Consider the following 17,651-nt stretch of genomic DNA (forward strand, 5'->3'; position numbering starts at 1 on the left):
TAGGAACTTCCGGCGTAACTTTTCAACTAGTTATTTCGTTCCGATTGATCTTTCCAACATGTTGTTTTATTCTGTGCACAGTCTTATAATTAGAACTTATTCAGTTACTTTACTTTGCATCAATTCTCCAAATGGAACTTTGTGACTGGTTGATAAGTTCCGTTGGAACTTTTGGGCTAGTTTGTTAATTCTGGTTTTGACTAAATTGCCAAAGAGGAACTTTGTGACTAGTTGGTAAGTTCCTTTTGACTTTTGTAATCAGTATCTTGGTTCCCCTTTGAAAAGTTCAAATATAAAATGTTGTGCTTTTACTTTGCATCAATTCTCCAAATGGAACTTTGTGACTGGTTGATAAGCTTCGTTGGAACTTTTTGGGCTAGTTTGTTAGTTCCAGTTTTGACTAATTTGGCAAAAAAGGAACTTTCTAACTAGTTGATATGTTATGTTAGAACTTTTCAACTAGTCACTTTGTTCAAATGGAACTTTTAAACCAGAGGAAGAACAAAGTAACTACGGTAGTTAACAAGTTCCTCTGGAACATTTTGGCTAGCTAGTTCTTTCCATCCGGAACTTTCCAACGTCAGAACAAAAGAGCATTTACATATATACATGAATAAATGTAAAAAGTGAAAGCCTTTAAAAACTACATTAAAATATACAAATTCAGATAAGTTATTTGTAAATAAAGTATTTGTAAAAATATTTCGTTGTTAAAGACATTTGGGGTAATTATTTGGTTAAAATATAGTACCATCTAACTATTATACCAAACCAATGTCATTCCATAGACCATCTTATATAATGTACTTTCTTACTACATCATAAAAAATAGTTTCACCATGCATGCTTCTATAGATAGGCCTTCTAACAGAATAGTAACATCTTACTACACCATATAACTATTAAACTAAGCCTATTTCAAAAGTTGGGCCATCTACCACCATTGTGCTTTCTTACTACACCATAATAAACTGTTATCACAGAGATATGTCTCACCTTTGTGTAATTTTGAATATGCAAATGTTGAAATTAAATTAACATACTTTAACATTTTACATAAGTTATGCAAATATTCAAATTCAATGAACCATGACTGAGGTACAAGGTCCATGTAAATGAGATGTGCCAATGCTGAAACAACTGAATACCAATTACCATTGACTTATTATAAGTTGTTCGTTTTAAACAAACCTAGACACAATTATTATCTTGTAAAAGAGGGACGAAAGATACCAGAGGGACAGTCAAACTAATAAATCGAAAATAAACTGACAACGCCATGGCTAAAAATTAATAGGACAAACAGAAAAACAATAGTACACATGACACAACATAGAAAACTAAAGAATAAACAACACGAACCCCACCAAAAACTAGTGGTGATCTCAGGTGCTCTGGAAGGGAAAGCAGATCCTGCTCCACATGTGGCACCTGTTGTGTTGCTTATAACAAATCCCGTAAATAGTCTTATTCGGTAGGTCACATTCATGAAAGGGAAGGGGATTGTAGTTATGACATAAGGAACATAACGATCAACCAAATCATGATTGGATTAGAGATAGATAAAAACATGGCTTGGAATACGATTCCCAAACAACATTCTAAACAACATGATGGAAGTAGTTGTGGTGTTTATGTCTTAACGGTATATAGCTGTACATCTTTGAATAAGTATCTCATTTTTCATCATATTAAAAAAAAAAAATGAATGTGAATGGTTTGATAGAATTCAACCTTGTGCAAATGAAATCAATACATCTGTCAACCTATTTTTGGTTGAAAATATGTCAGGAAAGTAATTGTTTGAAAATTGAGTTGTCAAAAGAACCAAACAAAACAGACAATAATTCATCTTTTATTTCATATTTGAATGTTTTGAAATAAAATCTTACTGGTATATGTATACATACACTTAGGTTGATTTCTATCAGATGTACCTCATTTATTAGAGTAACATGTCTATTTAATTGATAAAAACAAACACTGATTATAAATATGATATATGGGATTAAAAACATGCATGACCCATATCTGTTAATTGATTAAAAGGATTCGAATTAATAAATACACACATTAGTTTTTAAGTTTACTTCATTACATTACTGCTTTTTTTATCTAGTTTGCAGAACGACATTTAAGAAATGAACAACTAACTGATATTGGTCAATATGAAATCAAGTTGGGTAGGAAAAGAATAGCCAATAAACTTTTATGGTTTGAAGGTATTACTCTTTACATCTTACCTTTATAAATTCTACATAATATACTTTCTTATTACTTACTTACTTAATCCTCTTCATGCATACTTGCACATGAGGCCACTATACTTTCTTATAACCAACAATTAAAAAAAAAAATTCTTGGTCAATTTCAGAATCTAAGATCAACCTTTCTTGGAAGTTTTAATAAGATTGTGTTCAATTATAATTTCAATAAATATTCACATGAATTATCAATCACAATTTTGTATTACATTTGCAAAATGGGTATACAAAAACTATTATCAAAACACCTTACTATACTCATAATGACTATAATGTTATACATGCAGAGTTTTGTCAATATTTGAGGAGGACACTAATTATCTGATCCCTACTGATGTGGACTTATACCAAGAGACTCTCAATTCAGACCCAAATGAATGGGAGGTGTATGTTGAAATTGTAAATCTGTGCTCAATAATGAAATACCAGACAGCTATATGCTACATCCATGTTAAAACAATGATGTGTATTACAAAAAAATGGTCTTTTTTCAGTTTATCTATGTGATTGCTGTCCTGTCTGTGGATTCATGATTCAGGATGATCAAGAAATGGTAACCATTACATATTTTTCTCTTATTCTTACACGATTTATCCTTTTCCTGACATGTTGATTATTTTTTATATTTAATCACTTGAGGTGTATTTGGTTTGAACTAAGATCTTCATTGGACGATACATTTTGTTTTTAATTATGATGTCAAATTTTCTTGCTTTCCTCTGAATTTCCTATTGTGACAGCATGAAGAAGTCTACCATGCCTGATGACGTCACATAGAAAGAACACATCTTTTTGCAGATCATTTTAAAAGAAGGAATAACAAGTGTTGCATATTGTATTAAAAATTATTAAAGAAACAGATTCCACCACCAAATCTCATGTAATACATTATATAATAATTTTATTTGCAAAATACACTTTTATACATTCTCCCGGGTCGCATGTTCTCCTGAACTCTCGGAGTTTGAGGATTTGTTCCCTGACAAGGTCGAACCAAAGACTTCAAAATTGGTATTTTTTTGTTGCTTTAAAGACAAGTAAGCAGCATTAAGCAGTAAGAGCAAAGAATGGTTGGATTGCGAGTCTGAATAATGAGTTAAAAAGCTAATTAGCATGCACTTAGGTAGAGTACATAGGAGGGTTCAAATTAATATGTTATTTACATGTTCTTGTCTGGAATATGCATATTAATTTTCAGATTTCAATCAAGATTAAATTGAAACCAAGATATGTTTCACAAATGATAAAATCATTACAAATGGTATTTTGCTACTAATTGGAAATTTGAAGCATACCTGTTGTGACAAGCAAATTTTTCTTTAATTGTAGGAAAAATGTAGGCTGTGCAAAAGAAGTTTCCATAAGACACCATTTTGCATGGGAGACCAACACCATTTACAAGCAGATAGATTTGAATGCAGACAATGCCTTGTCAATACCTGGACAAAGGTATACATACTATTTACAGTGTTCCAACGTCATGGATAACCAAGAGAGCTGAAAGTTGTAGGTTCAAACCCAGGCATGGTGTAAAAAAAGAAATTAGTATTGGTTGCTCCTTCACTAAGCAAACTAGCCATTTAGAAGAGAGAGCTAAAAAAGGGGCAATTGATTTGAATTAATGAGGTTTATTCATAGTGATATGTCTACTTGCAAACAGTTAAATTTTAAATTTGCATGTTAAAAAGTTCTTTTCTTAATATTGATCTATAACAAAGTACAGTTCATATTCATTTTCAAATCACCTTTACATTTAATTGTACACGTATATATATAATATCTGCCACTGACCTATAAACACTAAACCGTCCATCCTTTTTTGCAAATCTGTTGTAGAGTTGTCACTGGTTCAGACGTAGTTATAATTATAATTAAACCTGCCAACTTTTCACAATGCCAATAAGGGTTTTACTTGCAAGATGGCTCGTATAGTGCTACAAAACCTTCAAGTTGGCCATTAAACATATTTTAATGTTGTTTTTTTACTTCTTCATACTTTTAAAAACCTATTGCCATTGTAAAATTAATTGTTTTGTTTAAAATTGTGGACAAAATTGTGAATTATTTCTGTGACTGCATCATATATTAATTTGTAAGATTCTCTACACCGTAGATAAATCAGCTGATCTGTAATGCTCAATCTTCATGTCTTATATAAAATAGAGCGGGAAAGATACAACCTGGCCACTGAAAGATTGATTTTATTGAGCCCTGGAACCTGAGTGATCTAGTTTGCTGTGCATATTGCAAGGCAATTTTGTGCCATGATATCTCAGTAGAATAAGTTTTAATCCTTGTCCAGGGAAGAACAAATTTACAAATCTTGCATTGTTGGGCTGTTATTTAGACAAATGATATATATTATTCTTTCTTTAATATTTCATTTAGGAAAATAGCTGCCAAAATGCCTTGAAAAGTGGAAAACGAAAATCGGAACAGAATCTGACAGCAGGTGCAATATCAATTAGTCATATAGTAACACTTTGAAAATAGTTTGTTCCTAATTATTTGTGAACCTTTTAAAGATAACAGCAGCTATAAAACAAGAAGGATTTCAGCAACATTTTAACAGTTTTTAATAAAAAAAAAAACATCCTATGAAGATAAAACAGAAGAAAAATAAAACTCTTCCATTTTTTAATCAACACAAAATTTCATTTTTTTGAACAGGCATTAATTCTTACTTTTTAATGTTCAATCTGAAATTAATTTAAAGTTGAAACATCAGATATCTGGAACTTCCTCAAGTTGACTGTAAGATCACATTTTTAATTATTTATTTATTAGAAGTCACAATGGATAAAATTAGTAAACAAGACCAGAAATCACCAATTGAAGTATGTTTAGATATTCTTCAAAGTAATGTAAGTAAATATGATAACAGTTTTACAATGGCATGTTTTTGTTCCTTTAGTGTTTTATATTTTATCAATAATCATATGAATTATTATGAGTTGCTAATTAGATTCACAAATGACATTTAAAATATTTATGCAGTGGGAAATTCAGTGGCAAAACATAACATTCTTTGTAAACATGTTTTCAATGTTGGTGTCATCTTAGCAAATATGCTATCAATTATTAAATTATTAGAAAACCATTAATAATTTTAGTGGTAATTTTTCATATAATTTCATATTAATAACAAAATATTGAAGTGTTTAATAGTCTAGTAATTTCATTACACCTTTGTAGGGTTTCCATGAAGATGCATGCACTACCTTCATTCACAACTTATCATGCATTGATTGGCACATAAGCTGGGAATCTATTGTTGAAATATTTGCCAAAGTGAGGACATGTGTACCAGATGTTGCTGACAACATTATCACCTGCTCAAAATCTAGATCTCTAGGTCATTTTGGAGATGGGTAAATAATTACTATTATAGTTATTCTTTAAAAAAAGAAAGAGTATAACAAACACCTTAGGAGGGAGTCAGTTTGCTAAATGTTTTAAGTTTTGCAATTCAAAAATAAAAATAAAGGAATTAAAATGTACTGTTTGATCATGTTAATAAAACATCACAATAAATAAATATATGTCTCAATTTTAGAAAGATATTATAATTGACTTTTCTTTTATGTAAAACATTTCATTATACCCCCGCTTTAAAAAAGGGGGGGTATACTGTTTTACCTCTGTCTGTCCGTCCGTCAGTCAGTCCGTCCCATGAAACTTTCGTCACATTTTTCTCAGGAACTACGCATCCACCCTTTCTGTAATTTGGTATATGTCAGCCATACCGTGTGATGCGTTTTCAGTTTCATCACTTGACAACTTCCTGTTTACCGAACACTTGTATGATTTTACACATGACAGCCAAGTGGAAAATATTCGTCACATTTTTCTCAGGAACTACAATACAAGGATTTCTGAAATTTGGTTTCAGGGTTTATCTAAGTCAGCTATACCGTGTGATGCGTTTTCAGATTCATCACTAGACAACTTCCTGTTTACCGAACACTTGTATGATTTTACACATGACAGCCAAGTGGAAAATATTCGTCACATTTTTCTCAGGAACTACAATACAAGGATTTCTGAAATTTGGTTTCAGGATTTATATAAGTCAGCTATACCGTGTGATGCGTTTTCAGATTCATCACTCGACAACTTCCTGTTTACCGAACACTTGCATATTTGTACACTATTAATATTATCCACTTGCGGCGGGGGTATCATCAGTGCACAGTAGCTCGCAGTTTCACTTGTTCTTTCTCTATTCTTAAAATAATTTTAATTAGGAAATTAATTAAAAACAATTGCATACAAACAGTAATTTAATTAATCCAGAACATTCCTATAAAATCATTAAAAAAGATACATATTGATAGATAATTAGAAAAGAGTTTTGATCTGTTGAATCTTTACAGTATTTTTCTTAAATAAAGCTGCTTTATATGCATAGTGATTCATATCATTTCAGATATATAGACTACATTCCCTTGAAGTTTAAAAGGGATCACATTTTTCCTGCAGACATGGAAGGAAGTGGCACATGGACCTTATTTAGATCTGTGTCCATTTTGTTTTATGGTGATGAATCACATATGCAATTTGCAAGGCTTCTTACCATCTGTAATGAAATTATAGAAATAGGAAAGGTTAGTTTTTACTAGTGGGCTATATTAATATTTCTACAGAAGCACTAGATTTGCATAAATCAGTTCTACCTCATGATAACTCAACTTGTTTAATCGTTTCATGAGTTCACAGGATATTCTTGTAATATTAGCTAATTTTTATTAATATGTCCGTGTTTTCTTAGTAACAAGATGGTGCTTTAAAGTTACCATCACTGTTAATTCAGAAATTCTTGTGTGCACTTGAAGGAAAATCACACTATTGTTTATACGCATCTCTCTGGGCGCCGCGATAGTGTCGTGGCTGTATTATGACGTCGCCATTTTCGATTCCGTCGCAGTGATTGCTAATTTCTAAAATGGCGGCCCGCTCGAAGGGTTGTTTCACTAAAGCAAAAGAAAGCAAACCACGTGTTGATTTAAGTACAACAATGGAAATGCTACTTGAAATGGAAGGCCGTACGGTGACATATAGTTGTTAATGTCTGTGTCATTTTGGTCTCTTGTGGACAGTTGTCTCAATGGCAATCATACCACATCTTCTTTTTTTTTAACAATCACAATGTATGGCAACAAAAATAGGCGATTGTGGTCTTGATATGAATTACCGTCCGCACAACTCATTTTTGTATAAAAAAAAAAACCTTTAAGTTTACTGTAAAGTTTATATAATTTCAAATAAAATATTTATTGATCTCACAGATTTCTTAGTTGTATGAAAACAAATTGTAAAACAAAAGAGATATTAAATTTTTTTGTCGATCAGTTCAATATAATCAAAACGTAAATTGGCGAATATGAAATCTGTCCGGTCAAATTTTTTAGTGTAGAAAAAACAATTTGTTTTACTATAAAGTTAACATTTTCATATAAGATAATTATTAATCTTGCAGATTTATTATTGGTATGAAAAAATAATGTAAATCAAAAGAGATATTAACACTTTTTGTCGATGTAAAGCGTACGTACGGTGAAATCCGTCCGGTCAATTTTTTTTGCTCAAAAATAATTTTTTAACTATTTTTGTTAGATTTTCATAAAAGATAGTCTTGTATCTCTAAGGTATTCAAATATTACAATAATCTATCAAATAACAAGAAAGTTTTGGTGAATATCCTGTCACAATCCGGGCTATCGTCCTGGCATTGACATAGCGATCCTACATTCTGTCGGCGTCCACAAATATTCACTCTGTGGTTAAAGTTTTTGAAATTTGAATAACTTTCTTAAACTATTCTGGATTTCTACCAAACTTGGACAGAAGCTTGTTTGTGATCATAAGACAGTATCCAGAAGTATATTTTGAAAAAAGAATATCCATTTTTCCGTATTTTACTTATAAATAGACTTAGGTTTTCTGCCAGGATACAATACATTCACTCTGTGATTGTATTTTTTTTTAAATTTTAATAACTTTCTTATACTATGCTGGATTTGTATCAAACTTGGACCGAAGCTTGTTTATGATTAAAAACTAGTATCTAGAAGGAAATTTTGTTAAAATTTTGTACCTGTTTATCCGTATTTTACTTATAAATGACCTTAGTTTTTCTTCTAGTTATTGCGAACCCTATGATAGTTTTCCATAGATTCACCTGCAAGTTACCTGTCCATTTAAACTTTTGTAAGTTCTATTGTCCCATCTAACAAATACAACAGGTATTGTTCTCTGTGTAGTTTATTCACCAGGACCTTTAAATTTCTTTTAAGAGAAATCTATCACTCATTGATTAATCTACCTGAGTAGAAAGTTTTCTTTTTTTTTATTGAAATACTTCTATAAACTCACATAAACTGAATGCGATATTGTATTTATTCAATATATCATTAATATATTTTCAATCTGTTCAATATAAAATCTGATTTAATAATAAAAAGTTTATTTCAGACACATTTTTTAGTATTTTCCAATGAATTTGCATGTTTTTGTTGTTGTTAATTTATAGACTATGTTTATGAAGACCTTAATTTAAAAATAATAATATTCAAATTTTTATTTATCAAACACAAAAAAAAATTGAATATTTGATCAGAAATCAACTTTTAATTTTTGAATCAGTATTAATATTGAACACATTAAAAACAAGTTTTTGGTATTGAATAAATACAACACAACATGCAGTCTTGTGAGTCCTTTCTTAGTATTGGTGTAAGTATTTTTTTCATCATTGACAGTTCAATTTTTTGTTCAGGTAAATTAATCAATGAGTGATAGATTTCTCTTGGAAGAAATTTAAAGGTCCTGGTGAATAAACTATACAGAGAACAATACCTGTTGTATTTGTTAGATGGGACAATAGAACTGCCAAAAGTTTAAATCGATAGGTAACTTGCAGGTGAATCTATGGAAAACTATCATAGGGTTCGCTATAATATTACATACAGTCTGCAGTTAAAGTTTTAAAAACATTTATTAGATTCATAAACTATCCTTAATTTTTACCAATCTTTGACAGAAGCTCCTTACAATGAAAAGATAGTATTGAGCGGAATATTCTTATTGATTTTTTCCCCCTCATTTTTGTTGAGGGATTGACAGCAAAAAAAGGGGAGACACTGGGTTCCGCGGAACTTTTACGATTTTGTTTTAATTCTAAGGCAGCTGATTTTCTCTTGATACCTTGGTTCTTTAAAAATAATGGCTAACATGATATATCAGGGTGTTGAAAATGGCACACACAATTAATCAGTTATTTTCAAATTACCTGTTATTAATCCGTATTGGGAAACAAAAGTATATATACCATATTGAAACATAAATGTGATAAAAGAATATACATTCAAAGAAAAAGAGGTGCACCAACAGAAAATAGAAACTGCAATCTTTCTCTTAATTTCATCGGATATACAATAATACAGTACTAATTTATTAACATCTCACCATCAATAAAATCAGATCTCAAAATTTTAACACTTACCAAAATTCTCATACTATCTCACAGTAATACTATAATTTGGAAGTTCTAAGCGGAACTCGAGCTTTATCTAGAACTCTTACTCGAGTTAATATTCGAACTCAAAATGATACTCGAACTTCAACTCAAAATCTAACTAGGACTCGAACTCATTAAAATGTCTTCAAATGTTATCAACACTTCACTTGTCATCTGATAAAAAACTACAGTTAGATAAAATATATCAACTTTTCCACAGAAACACCGAAAGATGTAGCAGAACAAGAAAAAAAAACTAGTTCAGTTTATTATAAGTTAAAAGATTGATTTATTACATATCAACTGGGAACATTATATGTTCCCGATATCAATATAACGATTTGTCTTTTATTGTCAATCAGCATTAGCACTGAATTATCAGATGCATTGTATATCTCATAACGTACCAAGGTTGCGCGATTGATCGAACGGAAATATCATATATAAGTAATACATAAAGCTTTCATACCCAGGCGATGAACACTGAACATATTATGTACAATGAACATGAAAAATGGGTGCGGGATGATAGAACTCAGACAAAAAAATTGGTTTCCACAGTTCGAATAACTGACTTATGAACCGTTGTGTAATTACGGACATGTTAACCATTTTTTAATTCCTTACGAAAATAGTTTTTATTAACGTTTTGAGTTTATGGCATCTTAAACACGACATTTCAGGTTTTATCTACACAGTGCGAATGGACAAGCTCGTGAATTTTTATGTCTGCAGTCTAAAAGGAACGTGTTACCTTTTAGCACAGATATACTCGGTATTCCGAGATAGAAGATTCTTTACCTGGAAGCCGAAACTTATTTGCATAATATGGCATCATCGGAGACAAAATTCGTTTTCCCCATACAAAAAATATGCAATTAAGAAATACTAAAGATGACTTCAACTTTGACAATTACTTTACAATAAAATGTTACTGTATCTATATTTAACGATTCGATAGATTGATAAAAATATCAATGAATAATCAAAATATCTATATATAAAAAAATCAATCATGATATAGTTATTATATTTTAATTCAGCCCAAGTGTTGCAAGAAATGCTGTTATGCCAGCAACATCGTTCTATAGATAACGTTGACAGAAAAGTGTATAGTTCCCGCCAAAGTTCGATGATAAGATTATTTCCGTTTTAACGGATTTAAAACATCGGTGACCCCTCTTTTTTATTTATGCTTTTAAAATCTTCTCTGAAGCTGCAACTTATGCATAAGTTTGAAGGGAAAAACATTAGTAGATTTTTTTTTATTTCAAGAAAAATCTATTATAAATAGCAATTAAAAATGGCGGGAAACGTCCAAAGGCCTCTAAAAATAAGGAAACAGAGACAATTAAATGTGTTTAAGGTACAAATAACATTTGACTGTATTTGATATTCCAGTTTAAAATCGTTTTTCAATAATTTTGCCATTTTGAAGCAATTTAGAGCTCTATTTCTATATTTTGGTATAACACGATTCTTTAAGTTTTGATGACGTCATATCTCGAAAACAACATCGGTGACCCCAAAAAATTTTCCGCCTAAAATATTGTAATAAGTATGATCTGTCTACATGCAAAATTTCAATGAATTATTATTAGTAGTATAAATAGTGTGATTTCCCTTTAATATTGCGATTTTGTCATTTCTGAAAACAATTGCTTTTCTTTCAAAGATTTCTGCCAACATAAATGATTATGGCTGTCATATTACACAAAACATTTCAACATTTTTGCATACAGAAATCTTTCAGCTAATGATGTGGTTTGTATTGTGGTATTTTTTCTTTAATACCTGGTTTACTTAAAGTTGTATATCATTCTTTAAATATTAGGGCTGTGATTCAGATGACCACCAAAAGGATCTAATCCTGGAGGAGATGAAAAAAGAATTTGACTCCCCTTGTTGTGACATGGAAGATGAATTGGGTAAAGCGCTTTATTTAATTAATGATAATGATATTTTTTTTTACAATGATGATTATTTTTATTACTCAAAATAATATAATCAGCTGATTTGCATATTTGGAAATTGACGATAATTATCATGATTTCAAGAAAAACTGTATAGACATGATAATTTAAAAAAATCATTAAGCAAGTGCCACGGCTATTCCGTCCCATTTTGATAATAAATAATCTGAAATCTTTCTGAATTAACAGTATGCTTTACATAATAGTATAGGTATATACTCCTGTACAGTTAACTTCCTATGTCTTAGATTATTTCACTTTATTTAAGGAATGACTGTAATATTTTTTCTGTCTATGAAGAAATAACATAAAATATTTGGTGCACACTGAATAACGCGCGTAGCAGGTTATTTAACAGTGTGCACCACATGTTTTATGTTATTTCAAATAGACAGAAAAAATACCACAGTCATTTCTTATAATTTAATTCTAAATTCCATTTGAAACCGTAGAAAATCATGAAAAAAACGTTGATGACGTCACGGTCACATGACTAAATTATGTCTATTGGCTGATAACACAATAACGTCGGCCAATCAGAAGACGTGTTACATCCAAAAATAAATTATTAATATACTAGTATGTATCAGATTTTTTACAATTTCCACTATGCTATTTATTGTAATATATTTGTACAATCAATAATTTGTAAATATTAACAATTTATTTGAATATTTTCCAGCTTTATATCACCTGATGCGTATACCAAATGCACTTAATCTGAATATACAAATACTCAAAGAAGGAGCATCTGTTTATTATGAAGGGCAAAATGGCAAAAGATCAATAAGCATTTTGGCTCTTCAAAAAGTAGGAGATCTATGTTTATCCTTTCTCCCTTTCATGGAAGGAATTTTCCTGAATGACAGAAAGATATCCGACCATAAAGATAAATGTGGTGCAGGAGTATTTTGTCAGGGAAATTCACTATATAAAAAGTGCTTAAAATGTTTCCAGACATATCATTCAAGTTGTATTATATCTCATGAGGAAGCATTTGTATGTGGATGTCATATCCGACGACCATATCATCCAAAAGAGTACGTAAAGTATTGTGATTGATATAACTATTCACACATTTCATTATTTTTTTTTATATTTATTAGATAAGTATTAGGATCAGGGTCAGAAGTCTGGTCTATAAAGGGTCAATTATTAACTAGCGATACGGCCTATAGTTTTACTTAACACAATAATCTCTAGAAATCTTATTTCACTTGATAAATGAAAAAACGAAAAATTAAAAACCTAAGAAAATCATTTTTTTTGCAATATTACCATAGGAAAGTATTTTGGTGCAATCAGTAAAAAAATATTATTGTTCATTTAGTAAGTCATGTATCTGAGTTATTTAATGTGTGTATATCAAGGGAATGTTGAATTTGAAAATCCTGCATATAATTGATGATATTTATTTTCTAGCCTCAATATATACAAGGATGAAGTGAGGTTCATTGAAACTCTGGATATGGTAGATATAAAGGTAAGTATAAGTCATGGTTATACAATTTGAAACTCAAAAGCTGCTTATTGTAAGTACATACTTTTTGCACAAAGTTTAGTTTCATTATATATTTTTTTTAAATTCATTAATATTTTGTTCAGAAGAACACATCCCTAAAAATCTTGTTTCTCTCTAAGCTGTTGTTATATTGAAAATTATATAAATGCTAATAGCTAAACAATGACTACCAAAAGACATGTTAATATCATCTGTCATGATATTTCAGTATTAGACCCTTTAAAGCTTTAAAGAAGTTTTAGTAGTAAGCAACTTTTAAAGACTTTGTTCTGTACTTTAAACGTATTTCAAATTTGAATAAAAACATTTATGAGATTTGACATTTTAAAGAACAATCAGAATCTATCAATCAGTCTTTAATTAAAAAAATATTTTTCTTCAGAAATTATGTAACAAGATTAGAAGAACAGAGTTGCCTTCTTTTCGTTGGAATGTTTTCAGACAGTTCAATTCTAAGAAAAGAAAAGATGTGAAAACGTTGAACTGCCTTCAATTCATTCCTTCTGAAAATATAGTAAGTAAAAATTCAAAACTGCAGGTAACAAACTACATATAATATGCATTAAAAATTGCATCAAAATGTTTTGATTAACATATAGAAGTCAACCAACTTCAAACATTTTCATGCACTGTTACAAAGCATAACAGTTTTAATTTTTTTTCCCCATATTATTCAAGAGATGGGGGAAAATAGATATAAAATTGAGAATGGAAATTTGATACTAATTCTGTTATTTTTATGTTATTAGTATATTGAACTGAGGAATAAGATCAGCAGTAAAGGGGCTGTAAAAGAAAATGATGAGAAGCTACTTGATGTCTTTTTACCAGAGGTTTGTTTGAACATATTTTCATTGACTTTGAAACCTTTACATAGTTACAAACTTACAATTTGATGGTAAATCAATCTTTTTTTAAACAGTGAAAATATATTTCTGAGTATGACTTTAAAACAGTGGTATACTTCTGTTGCCTTTATTTAGATTACATTGTGCCAAATACAATTAATTTCATATTCAATATACCTTTCAAAACTACTACAATAACACATTCAATTTATATTTTTACTAGGTGATGGTAAGCTTTGTTATGATGGTGGAAGGTCTGAACAGATTTCAGTCTGAGCTGTTCTTGCGTACAGATATTCACAAATTGATACAACCTAGTAGTGAATGAGTTTACACAAGATATTTGAAGAAAACAAATAAGTCGATTTATTATTGATGATTTACCAATGTTTTCATATATAGATAAAATATTGTGAGATGAAAGATATTGTAGTAAATTGAGCGTTAATTTTGCTTGTATAAACATGGTTGTCCTTACCGAAGTGTGAATTATGTGCTTTGTCTTAAGCTTGTCAATATTATTAACAATAGTGTCTTGAAAACCTATGTTATATCTTTTTGACTTTTGGTAGTTCAAAGTAAGTCAGCATCAACATGATCAAGCTATTAAAATGTTGGGGTAACTATGAATTTATGGTGCACAACATGTGTATTGAAAAACTTACAATTACTTCTAGGGCGAGTTAGGGAGAAGTCCAAAAAATAAGTGTAATTCCAGATAAGTTCTAAGATTACACAACTTTTTCATCCAGTTGAAACTATCTAGGCCCCTGTTAAAACATTGCACCATGAATGATACTTTTAAATGAGACCTGTTTAAACTACCGTAAAAATTTAAACAAACAATTTTTACTTCAATTTTAATTTCGAAAAAGTGGATCATACTTTATCAATGTTTCTTACTGATCGCTTTCTAAAGTTTTTCCTCTCTCAGCTCACTACTGCTGATGACCTTTATTTTCGGAGGCCTGACCCAAACAGGAAGTTGTATAAATGACTGTTTTCCCCGGATTGGAGTAAATAGGGTTAATGTGTATATTTTGCTTTCATTAAGTGATGTTTATATGATTGTCCAAAACTTAATGCTAAGTTTCATACTTCTTCAAAATAATATGGTTAAATATATGTTGGAAATATTTTGTCTGCAATTTTATTACTTTTGCTGATCCAGGTATAAGAGTGAAGTTAATGAAATTATGAACCTGAAAAACTTTTATTTTACTAAATGGTGAATAAGAGAGATGTCTAAATAATTATTTATGCAAACCAAATTCATTGTTTACAAAACAATATTTAAGATAGTATTTCAAACGTTTGATTGGTCTAAATGTTTGCTATTTTGTAATACAAAAGACTTTCTACCGCCCAGACCATTGGTGTCAAAAAGTATTTTTAGCCAAAAAAGTCATATACAACATTTTCGAAGCCCAGCAACGATATAATAGCCTTTCAAGATGTCATAATTATTTGGACTAAATTACACAGTACTTTCCAAAAATGATTTGAAATCAATGTGGTTGTTGTCAGGATGAACGCTGAGCGTATAATGTCAGACAAGATAAATGTTATCCATCATTGTCCATAAGCCAAAGATTGATAAAAAAAAATTAAGCTTGAACATGTTGAAGTTGAAATTCTAAAACAATAACAAATCTGCTGATTCATATCGTATTACTATCATTCTTACCACTTATATTCGGAATTGTTACAGTGTCCAAAACAAAATTAATAAAACCCTTGCAATATTTCATTTTCAATATTTTGTTCAAAGAACCCTATGTTTACTGCACTGTGACAAAATTTAAAATGATGTAATGCAGCCTGTGACGTCAAGTGTGATTCGCTGTAATTCGAAGCGATATAGTTTGTTTGTTATTTGCTTTTTTATTGTAAATATTTTTATTTTTTGGTAATTACCGATAAACAGAATAAAGGACTTTTTGTATTTGATACTGACTTTATCACTGTAAAATATCAGGCTCGCCCTTCAGGCTCACCTGATATTTCACAGTGATAAAGTCAGTATCAAAAACAAAAAACATTTATTGGCTCATGCTTTGCAACATTATACACTATTTTGGTTATACTGTTGAGTTACTTTAGTATATACATTTCAATGAATACAAATTTTGATTATTTGGAAGAATGAAATAAAGTGACCTTGGACCTGTGTATGCAAAAAATTGAATGCTCTAATTGAAAAAGATAATTAAGTTTAAAATAGAATTTAAAACATATAACACTTAGAAAAAATAATGTGCAAAGCCCATTAGGAATGATAAATAAAAAAAAACCAGAAACACCCGTGTCAAATTGGGTACAAATCATGCAATGGAACAAAGTATTTTGTAATCATGATACAAATTATGGACCACATGGTGTATATATATATATGACCAGTATGTATTATTATGTTGATGCAGTATATTAACAATTAGTAAATTTTATGATTCTGAAGTACAGTTTATTTTTAGACTTGACAATCGAATGATGTAAATGTTTTCTATTTGTGTTCATTGTTAAATTTTGGCCAGGTAACCATCTGTTACTTCTATTTTATTTCACTTGTTAAAACCTTATGTATCAATGTTGATCCGTGTTCATTGTTTTTGTTGAGCCTGCGACTTTTGTGATCCTTCATTTTGTCGGTGGTTGCTGTGTCCACAAATATTCACTTTGTGGTTAAAGATTTTAAAATTTCAACAACTTTTCTAGCACTTTTCATTGCACTTTACAATGTCTATTGTACCTGTTCCATTTCACATAATATCTTTCTTTTCTTCTGTAGGATAGCAAATGGTTTAAATATAAGCCTGTTGAGAATAAATTCCATGCAAGTTTTTCCCTAAAAAGGCAAAAATCTTTGTATCAGACCATACTGTTTGTAAGAAAAGTTAACTGCAAGAGTCTTTTTTTGCTCAGATTTGTTGCATCATGTCACATGAGTATAGAAATGATAAAAAGACACAAATTTTTATTTCTTATAGCCTCAATATGCATTTTTTACTGTAAATATGTGGCATGGCCTAAATTGACCCTGAATTTTTTCCAGTCTTACTTGGCCTAAGACCCTTTTAAACTAATATGATATGTTATTTGTAACTTTTCTTTCAATTTAAAGTACTTTCAATACATATGTAAGGAATATTCATAACCAAAATGCTTCACAAATTTAAAATTGCTGGAAAATATTACCTCTTCATGTAAGGCCCCCCTTCATTGAAAAACCTCAATTTTTAGGCGCAGGCTCATATAAATTTGACTTTTGAATAATTATGCCAAGTCTGATAAATCAAATGAGTACTCTATTGCTTTTAGTACATGATAAGTTATATATTAAGGCATTTAAAAAGTATTTTTTTGCAACATTTTAATTTTTAAAGCCCCAAATGTTGATAGTTGAAATTTTTTCCATTTTAACGTCAAAATTTTACATGCAAAGATGAGTATAGAACTTAACTTATTGTCTATAATATACATCCTACTTTCATGAAACTTTGTAAGCAGTGTAATAATTTATTAAGC

At 30.0% G+C, this 17,651-nt stretch overlaps 1 protein-coding gene across 2 annotated transcripts; it reads left to right on the forward strand.

The window, feature by feature from the left end:
* The first annotated feature begins 1,548 nt into the window (after positions 1–1,548).
* On the forward strand, positions 1,549–16,717 carry LOC134703096 (uncharacterized). 2 transcript variants are annotated; one of them, XM_063563446.1, is made up of 14 exons: positions 1,549–1,645; positions 2,120–2,222; positions 2,759–2,817; positions 3,594–3,713; positions 4,653–4,716; positions 5,052–5,128; positions 5,460–5,635; positions 6,694–6,871; positions 11,618–11,711; positions 12,439–12,796; positions 13,179–13,239; positions 13,661–13,792; positions 14,028–14,111; positions 14,350–16,717. In XM_063563446.1, the coding sequence occupies exons 1-14, from the start codon at positions 1,571–1,573 to the stop codon at positions 14,452–14,454; spliced, it is 1,686 nt and encodes a 561-aa protein (XP_063419516.1). In that variant the 5' UTR covers positions 1,549–1,570; the 3' UTR covers positions 14,455–16,717. The 2 variants fall into 2 exon arrangements, with proteins under 2 accessions (XP_063419516.1, XP_063419518.1); XM_063563448.1 differs by lacking the exon at positions 13,661–13,792.
* The last annotated feature ends 934 nt before the right edge of the window (positions 16,718–17,651 follow it).

Source organism: Mytilus trossulus, unplaced genomic scaffold (genome assembly GCF_036588685.1).
Source record: "Mytilus trossulus isolate FHL-02 unplaced genomic scaffold, PNRI_Mtr1.1.1.hap1 h1tg000852l__unscaffolded, whole genome shotgun sequence".
Classification (NCBI taxonomy): domain Eukaryota; kingdom Metazoa; phylum Mollusca; class Bivalvia; order Mytilida; family Mytilidae; genus Mytilus; species Mytilus trossulus.